Source organism: Oncorhynchus clarkii, chromosome 6, assembly GCF_045791955.1.
Source record: "Oncorhynchus clarkii lewisi isolate Uvic-CL-2024 chromosome 6, UVic_Ocla_1.0, whole genome shotgun sequence".
Classification (NCBI taxonomy): domain Eukaryota; kingdom Metazoa; phylum Chordata; class Actinopteri; order Salmoniformes; family Salmonidae; genus Oncorhynchus; species Oncorhynchus clarkii.
The window spans coordinates 67,944,843-67,963,530 of record NC_092152.1 but is presented as its reverse complement, the minus strand read 5'-3'; the positions used below and the strand labels follow the sequence as shown (position 1 = coordinate 67,963,530).

General features: G+C 43.9%; 1 protein-coding gene across 1 annotated transcript in view; it reads right to left on the bottom strand.

The window, feature by feature from the left end:
- Positions 1-18,688, bottom strand: part of LOC139412194 (RNA-binding Raly-like protein) — a 72,599-nt gene that overhangs the window by 46,396 nt on the left and 7,515 nt on the right. The window contains exon 2 of the mRNA XM_071159009.1: positions 8,924-8,999. Within this exon, the coding sequence (XP_071015110.1) occupies positions 8,924-8,999 (76 nt within the window). The remainder of the gene's footprint in view (positions 1-8,923; positions 9,000-18,688) is intronic.

The window sequence follows — 18,688 nt, the reverse complement described above, 5'->3', positions numbered from 1 at the left end:
TAACTAGACCTTATCTATAACTAGACCCTGACCTTATCTCTAAATAAACCATGACCTTATCTCCAACTAGACCCTGACATTGTCTCCTACTAGACCTTATCTCTATTTGGACCCTGGCCTTATCTCCAACTAGACCCTGACATTGTCTCTAACTAGACCTTATCTCTAACTAGACCCTGACCTTATCTCTAACTAGACCCTGACCGTATCTCTATTTAGACCTGACCTTATCTCCAACTAGACCCTGACCGTATCTCTATCTAGATCCTGCCCGTATCTCTATCTAGACCCTGACCTTATCTCCAACTAGACCCTGACCTTATCTCCAACTAGACCCTGACCTTATCTCCAACTCGACCCTGATCTTATCTCCAACTAGACCCTGACATTGTCTCTAACTAGACCCTGACATTATCTCTAAATAAACCATGACCTTATCTCCAACTAGACACTGACCTTATCTCCAACTAGACCCTGACATTGTCTCTAACTAGACCATATCTCTAACTAGACCCTGACCTTATCTCTAACTAGACACTGACCTTATCTCCAACTAGACCCTGACATTGTCTCCTACTATACCTTATCTTTAACTAGACCCTGACCTTATCTCCAACTAGACCCTGACCTTATCTCCAACTAGACCCTGACCTTATCTCCAACTAGACCCTGACATTGTCTCTAACTAGACCTTATCTCTAACTAGACCCTGACCTTATCTCTAACTAGACCCTGACCGTATCTCTATTTAGACCCTCACCTTATCTCCAACTAGACCCTGACCGTATCTCTATCTAGACCCTGACCTTATCTCCAACTAGACCCTGACCTTATCTCCAACTAGATCCTGACCTTATCTCCAACTAGACCCTGACCTTATCTCCAACTAGATCCTGACCTTATCTCCAACTAGACCCTGACCTTATCTCCAACTAGACCCTGACCTTATCTCTAACTTGACCCTGACCTTATCTCTAACTAGACCTTATCTCTAACTTGACCCTGACCTTATCTCTAACTAGACCTTATCTCTAACTAGACCTTATCTCTAACTAGACCCTGACCTTATCTCTAACTAGACTCTGACCTTATATGTATCTGGACCCTGACCTTATCTCCACACCAGCTCTGGAGCCCACAACACTGACTGGGACTGTTACTGTAGATAGCACTGACCTTTACACTCAGCCTAGGGATGTGGAACACTGTACAGCAGGAAGGCTGCATTTATGGAACAGAGGAGGAGGAAGACGAGTGTTTGAGAAGAGGAGTGTATAATGTTTGGGTCACCTTTTATGTTTTACTTGTCTGACCTCACAGAGGCCTCATTTACCTATTGACCTGACCCTGTTAGCAGTCAGGACCATACTTTATCTAGACAAGCACAGGGAGAGAAGAAGTGAGCCAACAAATCCCAGAGACTAACCTTATACCCCTGGCTTGTGGACCACCAGGGAAGGGGGCTGAGGTCATGAGCCGTAGCCCAGTGCGTGTGCCCTTGGCTGGGTTGCCCATGCAGCCAGAGTCCCTGCAGGGAGATGGAGCCTCCACACCTGGGTGCCTCTATAAGAGCCTGTCACCACTTTATTAATCAGACTGTAACCTGGACACCCGGCCTGGGCTGAACAGTAACAGGACCCAGCGCTATGTGACACTTCATTACACTAAAGGTTTTATTCTCTCTCATCCCGGGAGTGACCACCCTCACCTCCCAAATACCACACTAGATATTATATTATACCCACCACACCCCTACCCTCCTCTGCCCCCTCTACAGCACTTTTTTTTGCCAAGAGTGACCACCCTCATCCCCAAATAACACACTCGCTAATGGCCCATGGTATCCTCCCACCCCGTGCCCCGGTTGCTGGTTAGGGCTCTGGCTCTGGCTCTGGCCCTAACCAGCCAGTCTAATAGGGAAGTGAAGTGTGGTGCGTGCCATCGGCCCCAGCAGCTGCAGATAGTTCATGCCCCTAATCCACCCTTGCGCCCACCTCCCTGACCCCCTTTCCATTTCTGATCCTGTGACAGATGGATCTGATCTATTATTACTCCCCATCCAATCGCCAGCCACCCCAGTAATGAAAACAGATGATGCCACATTAGAGGAATGGAGTGCATGGAGGGAGAGCAGAGTGAAAATACACAAGACCAGATGCCTAGCACACACTGCCCTGTGTTCAGTCAGACCCTCCTCTCATGCCTCATCTCATTCTCACCACTGAGGGAAAATGGAGCAGACAGTAATGGCCGGTGTAATTCCAGGGTCCAAGCTGGACCTTCATATTTACAAGTGAATGTTTACATGACCACAGAACAGTGCTGATGAGTGTTGAGGGTTTAGAGTTGCAGTGACTCCCTCAGATGAAAAGGCAGGGAATTATTACTGTAAACTTCCAGCTTTGTGTGCCATGGGAATGTGCGTGCATGTGTGACATGTGTGTGTGTGTGTGTGTGTGTGTGTGTGTGTGTGTGTGTGTGTGTGTGTGTGTGTGTACAAGCGTATGTGTGTAGAGCGTGAGAGAGACGGTTGGCTTTTCATAGCACCTGAGTCTCTGTGTACAGGACAAACAGTAACGTGAGCTTTTGTAGCGGTGCACTGGAGCGAACGTGCAATGGCAGCTGTATCTCTGCCCCAAACAGTGTGAAACTGTGCCCCCATTCCTCATCCCACAGCTGGGCCACGCAGAGCCACACAGCCCCTGTCACCGCCTGCAGCCCTGGAGGAAACAAATGATGACAAAACCCATCCACTGTCAGGGTCATCCAAGAGCACCATCTTCAGTGAGACAGATGAGAGAGCCAGAGAGAGCCAGAGAGAGAAGACAGAGAGAGAAGAGAGAGAGAGAGAGAGCGCGCCAGAGAGAGAAGAGAGAGAGCCAGAGAGAGAGAGAGAGCCAGAGAGAGAAGAGAGCGAGAGCCAGAGAGAGGAGAGAGAGAGCCAGAGAGAGCCGGAGAGAGAAGAGAGAGAGAGAGAGAGAGACAGAGAGAGAAGAGAGAAGCTATAATATGACGTGATGTGTGTGGTCAGGTGTGTTGCTAGGTGTTTGAAGTCCATTGCTACTTATCTGAACTGCCAGGTGTGTCTATTTCTGCTAGGTGTTTGATGTCTATTTGAAGTCACACTGGACTACATGTATGAGCTGTTTCATGGTGGGAATGCCGCCTGCTTGAATGTCAGGTGTCTCTCTGTTATCTTACTCTCTTCTACATTCCATCACTGAAGTGTGCCTTTGCTGTGTTCAAAGCCATGTCTATGTCTGTTATCTCAGGTGTGTGTTACATGTCCTACATCAGTGGAGACCACTCTGTTGGAGAGAGGTGAGGGTGACAGGTGCAGGGGGAGGGGACTGGGGTAGTGTGGGAGGGGGTGGGCGTGGAAAGAAAAGGGGTTCCATTGGTATGAGGGAACAGCAGGTTGAGGGTTAGGGTTGTACCAGGATGTGGACATGAAGCTAGGGTTATGTTTAGAGTGGTGGTTGAGGCTAGGGTTGACCTGAGATGTGGACTTGAATCTGGTCAGACAGAGAGGGTGTGGTAGAGAGCAGAAAGAGGGAGGTGTGATGCAGATTAAATGCACCTGAAGGGCAGGGTGTGGGCGGAACATTCCTGCTATAACCACATACGATACACCAGGGTGATTCCCGTCCTTGGGGTGATCCCTGGAGCTCCCCGGGATGGACAGGGAATACTGGCATCACCATAGTAACCTCTAGGGTCACATACCACACAGTTTTAAAAAGAGAAAACAGAACATTCTGCTCCATTTCACTCCATTGTAAAGCGTGGAAATATATTTGACCATGAATGTATAGTGTTGCTGTCCTGATATGACATATATTCCTCCAGCTATCTCAGCACAGTTACCATAACTCTGGTGTAGCTGCCTATCCAATGGCTAACAGTTAACAATAATCAGATCCAATCACATGCATGCACTTTATCAAGAGATTGATTAAAACATTGACTAAGACAGCCCAGATAGAACATACAGTATGTAAGGGATAATCATGCTATGCGTTCTATGGAAAATAATGAATGACGTGGAAGGTGTGCTCCACAATGTGTTAGCGGAGTGGAACTGAGCTTCCACAGAGTTGCATTATTTTCCAGAGAACGCATAGAGTAGGATGACCAGACGTCCCCGTTTTCCGGGGACAGTCCCCATTATTGGTGGCCTGTCCACGGCTGGAGCTGTCCCCGGAAATGTCCCCGTTTTTAACTGTGCGTTAAAAACAGACTGTAAAGTGAAATAATATTTTACATGGCAAGAAAGACCGGGCAGCAGAGCCTACCGGTTGACGTCTCAATCGCGTTGTGCTTGTTTTGTCCAGCAGAGGGGGCTGCTCGCTATAGCAGCTTCATTCACTCTTCTTCTACTAACTACTTGCTCGCGCTAGTTTTAGAGAAAACTGCTGTGGAAAACTTTGCCAGAAGCTAGCAAGTGTCAAGTGAATCTATAACATCACCACAAACCTCTTTTCAAGCCAGGTAAGTTACAATTGTTTGAGATACTAGCTAATACTAGTTATAATGTCACAATTTATTATATAGATAGATGATCTGCTTTATAAGGCATAGGTTATGCTAGCTAAAATTAGCTATGTCGACTAAGTTAACGTTATCTAGCTAGGTTAGCTAGCTACTTTCATGGTAGCTAGGTTAAAAAACGTTCACATGTAAACATGCAGTGGACGGGCTATTTTGAAAATGTGATTATATTAAATGAATGCATAATTCTGAGAATGTTTATTTGTAGATTACAATTTTAATGGTTTGGCATTATAAGTAGTGTGAAAATATATGTACAAATTTTCATGGATAACATTAGCATAATGCTTTCTGTTAGAGAGTGGAGAGGAGGAAGACTGGATAGGAAGAAGAGTGAAAGAGAGAGGAGGAAAGGTATATGATTACAGAGCCTGCCAATTTATTATTCCAAACAATGTTTTTGAGATAAAATACAAAAATGAGACAAGCAATGGGAATCCAAAGTATTTTATCTAATAGTGTACTATTTATTATTAAAGATTGGAGAGGAAGGAGAAGGAAAATTTAAGGGAGTAAAAAGTGTGAAGCGAGGAGTGTGGAAGAGTGAGGTGGAAAGGTAAAGAGAAGGAAAGGAAGAAAGAGCAGGAAGACGAGTGGAGAAAAGAGAAAGATTGGAGGAGAAGAAAACAAGAGTAAGAAGAGTGACACAAGGAGAGTGAAGAAGAGCAGACAGAGGAGGTACAATGGCTCTTTCCAAGAAACGGAAGTGCCATTTTAATGACAACATGATGAGAGAATTTCCATTTATACACTCAGGTCAAGACGATAGATTGGTTAACTGCACCCTTTATAATACCTCTTTTTTCAATTGGCAGCGGGGGAAGAACGGCAGTGGTAGAACATCAACAGACCAAAAAGCATAAAGCCTCTCTGATTGCCCGTGTTGGTATGCCCTCTGTCACCACATTCTTCAAGAAGAATATGATTTGGGTGTGCAGGAGGGTGTCTTTGCATACCACACTATGTGACGCAATCATAGTTACAGATCTATGGACTGCACAGCACAACTCACACGGAAGCTTTATGAGCCAAAGTTTACATGTGCTAGGACAAAATGTGAAGCCATAGTGAGTAACCTGTTAGCACCATGTGCTAGGACAAAATGTGAAGCCATAGTGAGTAACGTGTTAGCACCATATGCTAGGACAAAATGTGAAGCCATAGTGAGTAACCTGTTAGCACCATGTGCTAGGACAAAATGTGAAGCCATAGTGAGTAATGTGTTAGCACCATGGGCAACTACTTTGGTAAAACAGGACCTAGCCCAGGTTGAATTTGTGTCCCTGTCCATTGATGCGTCCAATCATGGACATGTAAAGCTGCTGCCAGTAGTAGTCAGATATTGTAAGATATATGGTGGCAACACATCTGTGGAAACAAAACTGCATGATTTTGTTGACTTGAAAGGAGAAACAGCAGAGGAGATTGCAGCTGAGGTTCTGGTGATCATCCAAAAATGTAACCTGGAAAACAAAGTCGTGGCATTCTCTGCCGACAACACAAATACCAACTTTGGAGGACTGAATAGGCTGGGGAGGGTCAATGTCCATACCAAAGTTAAAAATACTCTGCAGCGGGAGGTGATTGGCTTAGGTTGTCCTGCCCACATCATTCATAACACGGCCAGAACAGCTTTGGATATGATTCCCCTTGATGTTGAGTACCTGCTCACAAAGATATTTGGATATTTTCATATTTTCAACGTCAGAGTAGAAGACTGAAGAGCTTTTGTGAGTTTGTTGGCCAGGAGTACCATAACATTTTAGGACACAGCAATGTTCGCTGGCTGTCCATGCTCCCTGCTCTAGAAAGAGTGCTGAAAAGGTATGTGCCATTGAAATCCTTTTTTCTTTCTGAAGACAAATGCCCTGTTGTCCTGCGAGCAATGTTCGAAGATCCCACTGACTGAACTTTGGCTGGCCTTTGTCCATGGAACTTGACTGTATTCAGTGACACAATCAAGATGCTTGAATGCCAGGACCGCTGTGTGCTGTGGAGTCAGCTGCAATTCTGAGAAACATTGAGGAAAAATTGACTGCAAGACGTGATGACAACTTCATTCCAGTTTTAGTCAGAGGACTTCTGAGAGAGCTAGAGGGAAATGGAGCAATGTCTATAGAGAGCTTTCTCAAAACATCCCAATCATTCTTCACTACGGCTGTGAACTACTTGCAAGCATGGGGAAAGCACACAGATAATCTAAAATATTTACATGGTCTCCTTTTAAAAAGGCAACCTCAGCGTGAAGAGATCCAGAAGGCAGCAGGCACACTGCAGGAAAAATGCCCCAATGTGACCATCAATGAGGATGCATTGTTTGACGAGGTTACTGGCCTGCAAGAGTTCCTAAAGGGGGGATCGCTTGAAGAATGGAAAACATCTGAGACACGGCTTAGTCAGAGATGGAGCACGGTGGAGACACGGCTTAGTCAGAGATGGAGCACGGTGGAGACACCGCTTAGTCAGAGATGGAGCACGGTGGAGACACCGCTTAGTCAGAGATGGAGCACGGTGGAGACACCGCTTAGTCAGAGATGGAGCACGGTGGAGACACCGCTTAGTCAGAGATGGAGCACGGTGGAGACACCGCTTAGTCAGAGATGGAGCACGGTGGAGACACCGCTTAGTCAGAGATGGAGCACGGTGGAGACACCGCTTAGTCAGAGATGGAGCACGGTGGTTACCCACTTCAAAGAGAACGACATCCCACACACTAACCTGGCTAGATTAGCGTCTGTTGTCATGTGCTTACCTGGAAGTAATGCACCAGTCAAGAGAGTGTTCTCCCAAATGAATGATATATGGACAGCAGCAAGAAATAGGTTCACTGTTCCTACCATCAAGGCCATTTGTGAAGACAAACTTCAACCTCCTCTGCCAGGAGTTCATGGAGAAGCTGGCCAATGACAGAGCAATCCTGAAGAAGATACATTCTTCTGAGAAATATACAGATTAGGTTGGAATAAGTATATTATGTAGTTACCAATCTCATCATCTTATTTCTTTATTAAGTTGTTACATATTTCACATATAATATTGTCTGTTTTTTTTCTTCAATTTTGCTCATGTTCTCTTCTGCTCTTATTCTACCCAGACTACAGGACCACTGAATGGCTGTTCAGATCGGACAGTTCTGTCTTGTCTGTAGTGTTTCTGTAACAGTTGTTTTCTCTATCACAGTGTGCCTGTTAGACTAAATACATGAAACCGGAATTGTCCCCCTTTTTTATGTCATAGATAATAACATTGGATATTTTAATGATATATTGACCACCGAACTGGAAATGTCCCCGGTTTTCATTTCAGAAATCTGGTCACTTTAGCATAGAGCCCCACATTGATGATCCCTTTTATACCATGACTATAGTTTAACACATTTGCTGCTAAAGATGTGTTAACTTGCAGGTAGAAATGTGTTCAACCACCACTGCAGTAGGTAGCAAGTTTACTAGATAGCTACAGTAGTTGCCTTGGTAACCAACCAAACAGACTTGCTAGTTTAGCTAACTAAACTGTTGTGGAAAATTTGATCCAAAGATTAAGGCAGAGACCATTTAATTGTATAACAGAAATATATTCAATCAAGTAGCTGCATGGGAGATCTATCTCTGATTCCACAGGGAACAACTCAAAGAATAAATGTTTTCATGCCCCTTATATAGTGAGAGGTCATAATACAATCATACTGTTTTACGCAACAGATCTTTTCTAAGAGCAACAGTTCCAGAACACAATGGCCTTGTGTTAGGGTGTTGACATAACAGGAGTCTACGCAAGTCATAACATCACAGTTCAAAACAGAAAATGTTCATTGAGAAGTTACAACAGCTCACCCCAAATTCTGCTACAACAAAACCATCAGTTCTAGCTTGCTATTAGGAAAATCAAAATTAACAATGCCAATAATGTTTTCAATGCGACTTTTGCTTTCAAATGCAACTCAAACATAGAACATATAAGATTGAACTAAAGCCATTGAATTCTACCGTGCAAATACACTGTGCTTTATATGGAAATAATGCACGTTCTAGAATGTCCTTCAAGCCAATCAGAAACGAGTATTCAACAATGCCATGGTATAAATGATTATATAGTATAAAATATATATATAGTGTGTGTGCGTGCATGTGTGTGTGTGTGTGTTCGTGCATGTGTTTCTCTGGTTTATCCCCATTTCTCAGCAGGGGCAAACACACCCAGCAACAACCTTATTTCATTACCTACAACCCATCACGAGGTGGGATATTTGCCACGGCAACAGGGGTGCTGCTGTAGGGCACACATAACAGAGAGAAGAGTGTGTGTGTGTGTGTGACATGCAGGTTAGCAGTTTAAAGTGATGTGAAAGTGTATAAACTGATATGAGACTCACCCGTATGGATTGCTGCTGGGTCTCTTGCTGCTGGTCCTGGAACGGCTGGACTTCAGCTCTCCACTCATGCTAATGTCTGTAAAGAACAACACAACCATAGTCAGGTGTGAAAAGGCATGGCACAGTATGGCATAACTCGCTCCAGCACTACGAATACCAGGCTGTTTCTGCTTTAACCAACCATATCTTTTCTGTTTTTACTCTAACAACTGACTTTTGTTGTTGTAGTCATGTGGCATGAAAACGGCAGTGGTTGGCAGAAACAGACTGTCACCCAGGCTGTTTAGCTACACACTAACACTAACTGTGTCTCTGTTGGCGCCAACCGGCATCAGAAACACACATCTCTGTACATCAAGAGACTCTTGTCACAGCACATTAGCTCACTGGCGTTGAGACACATGGCATTGGTCATTCCGACTTGCACACATATTTGCGCATACATTCACACACATACATATACACACACACACACACACACACACACACACAACATTCACACACCATCCCCACGGCTCAATTATACCGGAGCCATCTTGATTATTGCACATGCCAGAGCACCTCTCCCTTCATGGCGTGTGAGAGGGGATGGTGGTTCAGAGAAGAGAGGCCATTCTAACATGGACAGATGGGAGAGGGGACTAGAGCGTGACTGAGCCGGCTGCAGAGAGAGAGATGTAATGGGGGAGTGTGCATCTTTGTGTGTGTGGTGGGCATGTATTATTATCCTTGTGGGTGCTGTAAAATCCCCAAAATCCCCACAAGGATAGCAAAACAAGGAAAATTCTCAGGTCCCCATGAGGACACAGACTATTTTAGATTTAGGGTTAGGATTACAATTAGGGTTAGAATTACGGTTAGGGGTTATGTTTAGGGTTAGGAGTTAGGTTTGGGGTAAGGATTTTAAATGAAAGTACATTTTAGGTCCCCACAAGGATAGTAAAACATATGCTGTATGTGTGTGCCTTTGTGTAGGTTTGCCCTCCCCTTTTTATATCCTGACCAAGCTAATTTGCCTGTCCTCCAGGGTCTGGGTGTGACCTAGGTCTCCTCCACTGCATGGCCCGGCTCGGGCTCTCCCTGCTGGGGTTTGGCAGGGTGGGTCAGGCTGGCAGAGTGGCAGTACTCTGGAGCTCAGGCCCATGGCCAGCCTAGCCTCCCACAGTGACAGCATGCCTGATAAGCGGAGCTGCGCTGCCTAATTGCCCTCCGTCTGTCACAGGGAAATGTATGGGCTCTCAGTCTGCAGAATTTTGACAACGCACCCCGCCGTCCGCTGCCTCCTGTCCACATCCAGTGGCACACATGGGTCAACAACCACCTACAGACAGATACAGTATGCACAAACAAGCAAAGTATACACACTGCTGGTAGGAATATGCCTTGGTGAATGTAATTTATAACAATTTCATGTCTTCTGAAGAGACATTTAGAAGAGCATTTGAAACCACCCCCCAAGCCCACAGCTACAGTGGCTTGTGAAAGTATTCACCCCCTTTTCATTTTTCATATTTTATTGCCTTTCAAACTGGAATTAAAATGGATTTTGGGGGGGGGGGGGGTTGTATCAATTGATTTACACAACATGCCTACCACTTAGAATATGCTCAGTGTTTTTTATTGTGAAACAACCAGGAAATAAGACAAAAAAATTAAAACTTGAGCATGCATAACTATTCACCCCCCCAAAGCCAATACATTGTAGAGCCACATTTTTCAGAAATTACAGCTGCAAGTCTCTTGGGGTATGTCTCTATAAGCTTGGCACATCTAGCCATTGGGACATCTAGCCACATCTAGCCAGCACATCTAGCCACATCTAGCCAGCTCCTTCAAGTTGGATGGGTTCCGCTGGTGTACAGCAATCTTTAAGTCATACCAGAGATTCTCAATTGGATTGAGGTCTGGGCTTTGACTAGGCCATTCCAAGACATTTAAGTGTTTCCTCTTAAACCACTCAAGTGTTGCTTTAGTAGTATGCTTAGGGTCATTGTCCTGCTGGAAGGTGAACCTCCGTCCCAGTCTCAAATCTCTGGAAGACAAACAGGTTTTCGTTAAGAATTTCCCTGTATTTAGCGCAATCCATCATTCCTTAAATTCTGACCAGTTTCCCAGTCACTGCCGATGAAAAACATCCCCACAGCAGGATGCTGCCACCACCATGCTTCACTGTGGAGATGGTGTTCTCGGGGTGATGAGAGTTGTTGGGTTTGCGCCAGACACGGTGTTTTCCTTGATGGCCGAAAAGCTAAATTGTAGTCTCATCTGACCAGAGTACCTTCTTCCATATGTTTGGGGGGTCTCCCACATGCCTTTTGGCGAACACCAAACGTGTTTGCTTATTTTTTTCTTTAAGCAATGGCTTTTTTTCTGGCCACTCTTCCATAAAGCCCAGCTCTGTGGAATGTACAGCTTAAAGTGGTCCCGTGGACAGACATTCCAATTTCCGCTGTGGAGCTTTGCACCAGCTGTTATTTAGGGGCTTCATAGCAAAGGGGGTGAATACATATGCACACACCACTTTTTTTAAATTGTTTTTTTATTTTTAATTGTTTGAAAAAAATATATTAATTTCACTTAACCAATTTAGACTATTTTGTGTATGTCCATTACATGAAATCCAAATAAAAATCCATTTAAATTACAGGTTGTAATACAACAAAATAGGAAAAATGCCAAGGGGGATGAATACTTTTGCAAGGCACTGTATACCCTATCAAAACAAATTTAGAATAAGCCATTAGTAGCATTGAGATGATATCACAGGTTAGCTGCATCACTATAACGTTAAACCTACAGGCTTCAGTAGTGACTACAACACGGTTGGGGGAATACTGTCCCTCTTATGTTTACTGAGCTGAGCTGAGAGAGAGAGAGAGAGAGAGACCCCCCCCCCCATGCATCCTGCTCTACAGGGGACCAGCCTCAGGAGGGGGGGGGGGGTGCTGTTTGGTAAACACAACTCAAACATTTCCCTACTGCCTTCTCCATTTCAACACAAAGCAGGATGCCTCAATGCTAAAAAAAAAAACATAACTACAAAGCTTTCAATGTCTGCAGGGGACAGAACATGATTAGTGTGCCAATAATTTTGACTTTTTTGTTGATGTGTTTTGTTTGGCTGTTTGAGAGACTTTTCGACTCGTTAGCAACCTGACCATTGTTGATTAGATGGTTTGAAGTACAGTAGACCAACATGGAGACTAGAGGAAACCCATCACCCTCATGAACCTGATTGTATAAGTTCAAATAGCCACCAGTATGTTGCTACATTTTCATTCAATTTCACGTTGCAACTCTCAATGTCTCATCTCGCCATAACTCTGCACTACAGAAAACTCCTGTATAGTTTTTGATCATTTCAAAGTTCTCATTTTGAGTGGGCAAGACTGCTCCCAAGCCACATGGTTCCATATAGTTAAACCTAGAGTAGTCGAAATGGGGAAGATGGGTGAACGAGGCAGACTCTGAGCTGGGGGAATGAGACATGTTCTGAACTTGGGGAATGAGACATTTTCTGAACTTGGGGAATGAGACAGGTTCTGAACTGAGACAGGTTCTGAACTTGGGGAATGAGACAGGTTCTGAACTGAGACAGGTTCTGAACTTGGGGAATGAGACAGGTTCTGAACTTGGGGAATGAGACAGGTTCTGAACTTGGGGAATGAGACAGGCTATGAGCTTGGGGAATGAGACAGGCTATGAGCTTGGGGAATGAGACAGGTTCTGAGCTTGGGGAATGAGACAGGTTCTGAGCTTGGGGAATGAGACAGGCTCTGAGCTGGGGGAATGAGACAGGCTCTGAGCTGGGGGAATGAGACAGGCTCTGAGCTGGGGGAATGAGACAGGCTCTGAGATGAGTGAATGAAACAGGATCTGAGATGAGTGAATGAAAAAGGATCTGAGCTGGGGTAATTAGACAGGCTCTGAGCTTGGGGAATGAGACAGGCTCTGAGATGGGTAAATGAGAGGCTCTGAGCTAGGGTAATGAGACAGACTGAGCTGGGTGAATGCACGCATAACTAGACTTACTGTAAGTGTAAGTTGCTTTGAAAAAAAGTGTATGTTAAAATGGCATATATTATTATATTCCCAGCTCCTGAACCATTAACAGATTACCAAACCATATTCCCCACCCCTGAGCAATCTACAGACAACAAAACCATCTTACCCACTCCTCAGCCATCTCAAAAATACCAAAAGGGCTGTGCTTAAACAGGCAGTTCTGATATTTTTTTCTGCTAATTGGTCTTTTGACCAATCACATCAGATATTCTCATATCAGATCTTTTTCAGAGCTGATCTGATTTGTCCAGAGAGCAATTAGGGGGGGGGGGGGGGGGGATCAGAATTGGGCTACCTGTGTAAATGCAGCAAAAGTCTTCCCCACTCCTGACCCATCTACAGCAGACCACACTGCATGCGCCCCCGTCCAAGCGAGACCAACTGTCACTCATCAAGAGCTGCTAATCAGTGGGAGCACTATCTGGGTGCGTTCCGCTGCCAAGTCGGAAAATTGCATCAACAAATGGTGAATTCCTGCCAGTTCACGCTGGGTTAAAAAAAGTGTTACAGTTGTCAACCAAAAATGACATTGCCGACTTAAGTGCAAAAGGCTTCAAATTGCTCATTGAACAAAGGGATGTTTGGGGGAGTGTTGTGCTAATAATCGCCATCGACACGGGAGGTGTGAATTACAGACAATTACCACATGCCATGTGCTCAGATAGAAGCCATAGCTATTAGCCTAAACAAGGAAAGCCATGTTTTAAAGTGGCACTCCAGTCTTCTTTTCACCTCATTTATCACCTGATTACAACCCGTAGCGGTGCCTGAGTAAAATAACTAGGGAAGCCAAGCCCCTCCCTACCCCCATAACCTGTTAATTAATATGCCTTGCGACTGTGATATATAGGCCTAAAGGCCGAGACAATAAGAAGACACAGTGGCAGAATAAATTCAACCAGACCTTTCTTTTTTCACAAAACCGGATAGCAACCTCTGTCCAGTGAAGTCCACAAAGCATATTGCATGTACAGTAACACAGCTACAGCATGGTCAAGCAAGTTAATGTTTCTGACATTTTCGGACCACTAAACAACTACTGATTTAGAACCATCGAGAGCTATCGCAGGTCGCAAGAAAAACAGGAACTGCCTCCACTATTCCAGCACCATTTCAACTTCAACATTTCAACATCATCAAATCACCTCTGCTTAGTCTAATACAGTGACAACAAAAAGATACCAAAAATAATTATGTCCAATCAACATAAGCTAAATATGATGTGGCTGTCCATGGTTCTGATTTCTGTACATGGGATAAATGTGTAAATAGGCCAATAGTGGAGAAGTAATTACAATTTGCAATTTACACTGGGGTGTTATACAGTGGGGAGAACAAGTATTTGATACACTGCCGATTTTGCAGGTTTTCCTACTTACAAAGCATGTAGAGGTCTGTAATTTTTATCATAGGTGCACTTCAACTGTGAGAGACGGAATCTTAAACAAAATTTAATTAATTTGCAATTTATTGCATGACATAAGTATTTGATCACCTACCAACCAGTTAGAATTCTGGTTCTCTCAGACCTGCTAGTTTTTCTTTAAGAAGCCATCCTGTTCTCTACTCATTACCTGTATTAACTGCACCTGTTTGCACTCGTTACCTGTATAAAAGACACCTGTCCACACACTCAATCAAACAGACTCCAACCTCTCCACAATGGCCAAGACCAGAGAGCTGTGTAAGGACATCAGGGCTAAAATTGTAGACCTGCATAAGGCTGGGATGGGCTACAGGACAATAGGCAAGCAGCTTGGTGAGAAGGCAACAACTATTGCAATTATTAGAAAATGGAAGAAGTTCAAGATGACGGTCAATCACCCTCGGTCTGGGGCTCCATGCAAGATCTCACCTCGTGGGGCATCAATGATCATGAGGAAGGTGAGGGATCAGCCCAGAACTACATGGCAGGACCTGGTCAATGACCTGAAGAGAGCTGGGACCACAGTCTCAAAGAAAATCATTAGTAACACACTACGCCGTCATGGATTAAAATCCTGCAGCGCACGCAAGGTCCCCCTGCTCAAGCCAGCGCATGTCCAGGCCCGTCTGAAGTTTGCCAATGACCATCTGAGTGATCCAGAGGAGGAATGGGAGAAGGTCATGTGGTCTGATGAGACAAAAATATAGCTTTTTTGGTCTAAACTCCACTCGCCGTGTTTGGAGGAAGAAGAAGGATGAGTACAACCCCAAGAACACCATCCCAACCGTGAAGCATGGAGGTGGAAACATCATTCTTTGGGGATGCTTTTCTGCAAATGGGACAGGACGACTGCACCGTATTGAGGGGAGGATGGATGGGGCCATGTATCGCGAGATCTTGGCCAACAACCTCCTTCCCTCAGTAAGAGCATTGAAAATGGGTTGTGGCTGGGTCTTCCAGCATGACAACGACCCAACGACACACAGCCAGGGCAACTAAGGAGTGGCTCCGTAAGAAGCATCTCAAGGTCCTGGAGTGGCCTAGCCAGTCTCCAGACCTGAACCCAATAGAAAATCTTTGGAGGGAGCTGAAAGTCCGTATTGCCCAGCAACAGCCCCGAAACCTGAAGGATCTGGAGAAGGTCTGTATGGAGGAGTGGGCCAAAATCCCTGCTGCAGTGTGTGCAAACCTGTTCAGGAAACGTATGATTTCTGTAATTGCAAACAAAGGTTTCTGTACCAAATATTAAGTTCTGCTTTTCTGATGTATCAAATACTTATGTCATGCAATAAAATGCAAATGAATTACTTAAGAATCATACAATGTGATTTTCTGGATTCCGCCTCTCACAGTTGGTGTACCTATGATAAAAATTATAGACCTCTCCATGCTTTGTAAGTAGGAAAACCTGCAAAATCTGCAGTGTTTCAAATACTTGTTCTCCCCACTGTATGTGCAGATGAGGATGTGCTAGTAGAAATACTGGTGTACAAAAGAGCAGAAAAACAACAAAAAAATATGGGGATGAGGTAGGTAGTTGGTTGGATGGGCTAATTACAGATGGGCTGTGTACAGCTACAGCGATCGGTAAGCTGCTCTGACAGCTGACGCTTAAAGTTAGTGAGGGAGATATGTCTCCAACTTCAGTGATTTTTGCCATTTGTTCCAGTCATTCGTTCCAGGCATGGTACAGGTGTGTTACCAGGCAGCAGAGAACTGGAAGGAAAGGCAGCCAAAGGAGGTGATGGCTTTGGGAATGATCAGTGAAATATACCTACTGGAGCGCATGCTATGGGTGGGTGTTGCTATGGTGACCAGTGAGCTGAGATAAGGCGGAGCTTTACCTTGCAAAGACTTATAGATGACCTGGAGCCAGTGGGTTTGGCGACGAATATGTAGCGAGGACCAGTCAACGAGAGCATACAGGTCGCAGTGGCGGGTAGTATATGGGGCTTTGGTGACAAAACGGATGGCACTGTGACAGACTGCATCCAATTTGCTGAGTAGAGTGTTGGAGGCTATTTTGTAAGTGACATCGCCGAAGTCAAGGATTGGTAGGATAGTAAGTTTTACGAGGGTATGTTTGGCAGCCTGAGTGAAGGAGGCTTTGTTGCGAAATAGGAAGTAAATTCTAGATTTAACTTTGGATTGGAGATGCTCAAGCAAGGGGGAGGCCAATGACATCACAGGTTCCCATCAGACCAACTCATTGAATGTTCTACTCCTAAAGTTTACAGTTGTGTCTAAAAAAAATATATAATAATTTTACTCAAAACATAATGTGTTACCCTTTTGTGTCTGCACTTTACTTTATTTTTATACTAGGGATATCACTATCACTCAACAGTAAACATTCCTACATTTATGGAGGATGTCTTTAAAATGTATGTGCATCCAGGTGTACTTATGTGGGTGAGTCAACTTATTTGAATGACATTATTTCCCTTTCCTGCAGTCAAATGACCAAATGGCCCTCTAGCGGCTTCATGGGTGGTATATTATTCATATTTTTCATAAATCCATAATTAATAAACATGATAAAAAAGAACACAACAAATCCTGTGTTTCTATATCAAAAAGGTTTCTGTGATGCATATAAAGTCTAATATTGGGATGCAAACTCAAAATGTAGCTCATTTAAACTTTTTATCTGACATGGTACAGGTGTGTTACCATCTGTGTGAGGTGTATACTTTTGTTTCAAAGTAGATTTGTTTAAGACTACCCACTGCAGTTTAACAAAGTGTGCTCCATTTGAAGTAGAAATAATTTTTTACATAAAACAAAATGTTTAATAATTTTGAGACTACAGGAAATAGATTGACTGCTATGTTAAACAACTGCGGTCATGGCTGCTTTGGTTCTCAATAGCCTTGTGGCTGTTGTAATATTTTCACTGTAGAAAAAACAGATCTCTTAAAATACATTCTACAATGATTTTTTTTACTTTTCCTATTGAAGGTAAAAGTTGCCCCTGACCGCCTTCTCACTTCCTGCTCTGCATTTAGCTATTCAGATATTTTGTATCTTTATTGATTTTGTAAGAACTGACATTGCAATGTTTTCAGCTGATGGCAACCTACGATGGTGTTATGCAAAGTGTGCTTGTCAAACATGATGTGAGTAATTTTGCCTTCCATAACCAATGCTACGATGAGAACATGTACTATATACAAATGGCCTGTAACAGAGTCAAATGCAATGTGACAATAAAACTCAATTGGTTTCAAGGAACAACAATAATGACAGGGAGAGATGAAAGGAAACAAAAGCAACACAATGCAATTAGCTTTCCCACTGTGATCTCAATCCAAACACATTCCAGGATGCCTCTCAACACTAAAAACATCTAAATACACTACCACAAAGCTTTTATTGTCTGCTGGGGATAGAACAGGACTAGAGTGACAAGAGTGACCATTTTTGGCACGTGTTCTGTTGTTGTTGTCTAAATGGCAGGCTTCCAGAGGTGGCATTAGCACTATGGGGGTGGAAGAGCATTTTGTGTTGAGGGGTTTGTTAACAGAGGACCCACCTGCACAGCGGACACAGATTGAGAGTCTATTAAGGAAAAACCAGGGAGGATGCTAACAGACTCAAAGTGGTCACATACACATACAGTACATGGATGAGGCTATTGGACAGTCACCACAGTGCAGCCAGTGCACACATTAGTTGGCCAGGCACCCTGAGCAGATTAGTCAACCCAGAGTCAGGATGTGGGATGGACACACAAACACGTGTAGGGTTGCAAAATTACGCTAACTTTCCCAAAATTCCAGGGTTTTTCAGAAATTCCGTTTGAAAGATTTCTGAAATCAGGAGAGAATGAGCAGAAATTTCAGAAACCTCCAACCAGGATTTCTAAAAAACCTGGGAATTTAGGGAAAGTTCCTGGGATTTTTCAAGCCTACACAGATTGTACTTTATAACATGAACACGGGTCTACAGTAAAAAACAAACAGTCATCGACAATATGTTCTATGCATATTTTTCTATTTAATTCCTTATGGAATTTCTGATCACAGTACAACAGCAGGGTTAGGAATTAACTATTGTAAGAAACACGAACTCCACTTTTTCAACCCCACTATTGATGTAACATGGAAATCACACAAATTCCAATTCAGTTCCTAATCTGACAAAATGAACAATGCATTGACCTTGATTCTGATTATCCCTTGTTCATGAGTTTATCTCCACAATCTCTGTGTTGAAGTCTGTGAACATGATGACAGAGGCCAGAAAGGGTGGAGGACTCGGTATAGAATCTC